General features: G+C 44.6%; 1 protein-coding gene across 1 annotated transcript in view; it reads left to right on the top strand.

Moving 5' to 3' along the window:
* tmem168a (transmembrane protein 168a) overlaps positions 1-4225 on the top strand; it is a 9713-nt gene extending 5488 nt beyond the window's left edge. The window contains exons 5-6 of the mRNA XM_031865828.1: positions 295-572; positions 2457-4225. Coding sequence (XP_031721688.1) covers positions 295-572; positions 2457-3007 — 829 coding nt within the window. The 3' untranslated portion in view covers positions 3008-4225. The remainder of the gene's footprint in view (positions 1-294; positions 573-2456) is intronic.
* Positions 4226-4853: the final 628 nt, after the last annotated feature.

Genomic DNA, 4853 nt, shown 5'->3' with positions numbered 1-4853 from the left:
CCCCCCCCCCCCCCCCCCCCCCCCCCCCCCCCCCCCCCCATCTCCTCTCATCCTCTGCTCTCTGTCTCCTCTCCTCCCGCTGATGCTACTCCTCCGCTCTCTGTCTCCTCTCCTCGGGTGTGTCAAACTATCAGCTTCTCACTCATTCATGTCTCTTTTTCTATCGCTCCATCTGTCTGCTTTCGACAAGCCACCTAATTTGAGTCTCTCTCGGAGAAGATTTAAAAAAAAAAAAAAAAAAACAATTAAAATCAGAGTATTTCTCACATGATCTCATTTCTATCTCCCGTCCAGCGCCGACGGCCAGCCCACTCTCCTACCACCTGAGCAGGTCCAACAGCTGAACATGCGCTCAACGGGTATGCTGAACAACGTGCAGCGCCTCTTCTCCTACCACATGATCCAGACGTTTGGTTGTGACTACTCCACCAGCGGTGTTACGCTGGAGGCCGTGCAGACGAAGCTACGCAGCTTCCTGGAGCTTCGTACAGAAGACGGGCCCCGTCATGACACCTATCTGATTTTCTACAGCGGGCATACACACAAAGGCACCGGTGCTTGGGCTCTGGCTGGTAAGAGCCCCCACGTTTTTGTTTTTGCTTTTACTTTACCTTCTTGGTAAAAATGATCAGTCGTCACGGTTAATTCCACTCTCTTATTCGCGCAATTAATTTCTAGGGCTGTATTACTTAGACCAGTGATTTTTATGCTTATTTCAGCTGACACTGATATTTTGCATTTTACTGCAATACCACCATGTGCTTAATGTTCTAGGCAAGGCCAGGCTATTTTAATTATGTAGCATATTTCATTACAAGTACACTCAATGTGCCTTACATTAAATCGCATTTATCAATAAGTAACATGAGATTATAATGAATAAGATATAAGATGAAGATATAAGAACACCCACCTTCCAAAATCCTTTGACAAACCATTCTACTCTTCCAAACTACCACCAGTAGAGTTGACCTATTATTCCAGAGATTGACTGTAGCATATCCAAATTGAAAGAATGGAAATTATAATTTGATTAAAACATATTATCACATGTCAAGTCAGGTGCAGCAGCCGAACATTACATGGTGAGATTGAGAGTGTGTGAAAAAGTAGTTAGCAAGTGAGCAGAGAAGTGAAAAGCTAGTTAAAATATCAAATAAACAGGTTGAAATTGTTTGGTAAAAGTATTACATAAATGGCCAGGTCTGCAACACTGACAGCCCGTCCCATCAGGCCTCTCTCCAAAGGCCAAAGCCACTCCCCCAAAATTCTCATAATGACCACAAACACAAGACTACGGTGATGTGCAATGAGTGCAGACTCGGTTTTCATTACGGTCTGATTTCCATTCTTTTCATTTCCCCTCCTCTCTGTTAATCAGAGTCCAATATGCCGAGATCAGACAAGTAAGCCAAAAGGGTTGAAAATGGCCGTGAAGGACAGAAGTTTGGTTCCAGTAGAGGAGTTCAGTCGGTCCGCTGTGACATTCCCTCGACAGAAATGAGAATCACAGCAGGTTAACACCGTGTGAGCTCCGGCGCCTCTGTTCAGAGATTACTTGAGGCATTATCTCTGCGTGATGCTGCAAACAAGAAAACAAAACAAAAAAATCCCCCATTGAAAAGATAATCACTTCCCTCTGTCACCATCCTGAATGGACCTTTTCAGTCGGTGTTCAGTGGGTAATTGTACACATTTTGAAAAAGTGGGCTAGTTTTGGCAGGAATCCGAATTGAGAGAAGTTGCTGATTTCAAGTCGTATTATCACTGTAATCATGAAAACTTTGTGCGACAGTGTTGTTCAGTCCTCAATTATACAGGAATCCATGAAAGGACTAGTTTGGCTTTACTCGTGGATACTTGCCTGCAGATTGCTTTAGTAATGCAGCAGAAGTGTCTCTAAATCGGCTTGTTTGTTGGTGGAAGGAGACCAAATTCATACCCAAATATAAATCAGTCCTTTGTGGAGTTGCTCTTTGGCCAACAGTAGGAGTCGATTTTCTCCTTCGCTCTTATTTACTCACCTTGCACTTTATTACAGTAAGTGATGATTTTGAGGAAATAATTCGGTACATCTGTTGGCGAGGTACCACACAGCTCTCATATTTGAACTCTGCCATCTGGAACGCGGCATCTTCGTGCAATTTGTGTGGTTGTGATGACGGCCGGTTAGAGACGGACAGTCCCCTCAAGTGAAAGTTGACAGCTTTGATCCCTGCAAAGCCACAGTGTCCATCAACAGCCAGGTGTCCTGTTGAAATGTCCTTGAACACAACACTGGTTCTATAACCACCGCTGTTTATCTCGACAAGTGAGTTTGCATATAGTTTTAGCAAAGTAAAACATAAAAATGCAAATGTGTGGTTCAAGAAGACCTTTAATATACAAATCACAGGGATACTAACTTGAGCGACGATTTATTATTCCGTCTCACTATCTAACCTCCTCTCCTGCAGGAGGTGAGAGCGTCCACATGGCCCAGCTGCTGGAGTTGTGGAAGGAGAAGAACGCGGGCCACTTCTCCCGCCTCATCCTCGTCTTGGACACGGAAAACTCCCTCCCCTGGGTGAAGGACATCCGCAGGGTGGACGGCATCTACGTAGCCGTGCAGGGTGCCGAGCTGTCCGCCACCAGGGTCGACCCGGAGCCCGGGGACGTCCCCCTCCTCGGGGACTTCACGGCCGAATGGGTGGAGTTCAACTGCAACCCAGACAGTGACACCCAGTGGTCGGAAAAGGGAAGGACCGTGACGGCGGCATACGGCGTGTCCAAGCGCTGGAGCGACTACACCCTTCACCTGCCCACTGGAAGCGATGTGGCCAAGCATTGGAAGACCCACTTTCCCAAGGCTACGTATCCCATGGTGCACCTTTCCAACTGGTGCTGTGGCCTCAACCTGTTCTGGGTGTGCAGCGTGTTCCTGCGCTGCTTCAGGAGGTGTAAGCTAGCTTGGTTCCCACCGGCTGTACTGGACACTGGGCAGGGCATTAAACTGGTGCACTCTTAGGTAATGACAGAGATTGTACATGTACATTGTCACGCTGGTAGTTTGTTTTTGAACAGCTGGGTACGATGTGTTTATAGAAAGGAAAGTGTACACCTATGATACTCATGCACAAACATGCACACAGGTTTTACCCCATGAGTACAATGTGGCCTTCAACAACTTCCAAATTCATTTTTGCATTATGTTTAATTGCTATAATGCAGAGATATTGTGCTGATAATTTAATGTCCAAACATAGGCTCAATATTATATTGTGTAACCCAAAATGATGGAATGAAAAAGCACAGAAAGCTTTTTATGGTGAGAGATATCACAATTATGGTGAATAGCACTTTGTCATGTACGGAACTATGATTTCTTAATATATGATGATATCTTGGGGCTGTGTGATATATTATGTTTTTGAATACTATTTTGCCAATACTGTACAATTATTTTTTTTTTTTTTTTTTGGGAAAAGTTTACTGGTTATCTCTTTTTGTTATAAAGTTTGATGATTTTCTAAATCACAGCGTCTTAAAGTGCCTTGAAGATGGATTTGGGTTGATCTTTAATATGGTGGCCTTATATTTTTTTTTTTTGGTACATGCAAATGTGTGTGTATAGCTCCGTGCCTCTTGTTTATATCTGAGAATAGACCAACGATGGCTGCTGTGGGGCTGAACTCAACGACCCTCTGGTTACAGGACAGTCGAACCTCGAGGCCGACTGGACACTTTTGCTGTGGGATCTTTCCCTTCATCACTTTCCAACCTTCCAGATATGCATTTATTCCTGAATTGGACCAAGACAGATGCTTTCGTCTTGAGGCCGTGTATTATCACTAGACATTGTCCCTGTACTGTGCCTCATCCTGTTAATTTACACCAATGAGTTCAAGTTGAAGAAGTCATTCGCTCCGTACAAACGCAGCACATTCAAGTTTTCTAGACGTCGTCCTTGCCACGCTTTGAAAAAGTGACTTGTCACGAATAACGACTATTCAAGAAGCTCCCAATGTTTTTTATTGGTGCACTGACCTTAAGAACTCCTATTGACTATCCTTTATTTTCTCCTTTATTGGCTGTGTTGGCTCTCGCTCCTACACAACCTTAAACTCTGGAGTGGATTGCTGCCTTAATGGTGTCAAGTGGCCACATGTTCATTCCCCTTGTGCCTCTCTTGAGTTATGCCTGACGTTGTCAACATTAAACTCTGATAATAAACTGATTAAACATCGCTGCCTGATTTAGTTGTATGAGAAATGTAGGTGAGGGAATCGAATACATTTGAGTTTCATTACTTAGAAAGTAAGACATGGTGGTAGACAATCAGCTCGGCTCATTTCACATGGATGACTTTACAGACACTGAACAAATATAGACTGCTCTGTGGAAACGCCAGCATTGTCCTGGCAAATATTAGGTTTGTGAGCTGAAGAAAAATCAGTGTAAAGGGAAAATGAAACAATACATGACACAGTATCTCTGAGGGATTTGTTCGCTGAGCTTTCACCTCGGCTGCTCCCGGTGCCTGGCCTGCTGGGTATTTTTTTACCAGTTTCAGAAAGCAGGGCTGTGGCCTGGCTCATGCCTGGAGGTTTGGTGAGACTTTAGAGAGATGAAAGTGGACGTTCGAAAGAAAAGCTTTGAATGACAGGAACCGGAGCGGCCTTTCCCCACGCTCAGCCTGCTGTGCTTAGGTGCTGTAAATATCAAAACCATTAGGCGGGTATGAGCTATAAGAGGAGTATTCACAGCGGCAATTAGTGGAGAGGAGACGAGTATAAATGCCGTCTGGTGTGGGCGTTCTCCTCATTGCTGCATAGCCTGCAAGCTGTGGTTATAGCTAAAGTCAGGGATTCATG

This window comes from Anarrhichthys ocellatus, unplaced genomic scaffold, assembly GCF_004355925.1.
Source record: "Anarrhichthys ocellatus isolate YVR2014 unplaced genomic scaffold, GSC_Weel_1.0 scaffold33, whole genome shotgun sequence".
Lineage (NCBI taxonomy): Eukaryota > Metazoa > Chordata > Actinopteri > Perciformes > Anarhichadidae > Anarrhichthys > Anarrhichthys ocellatus.
The sequence above is the reverse complement of the archived record's forward strand: the minus strand, read 5'-3'. Positions and strand labels throughout refer to the sequence as shown.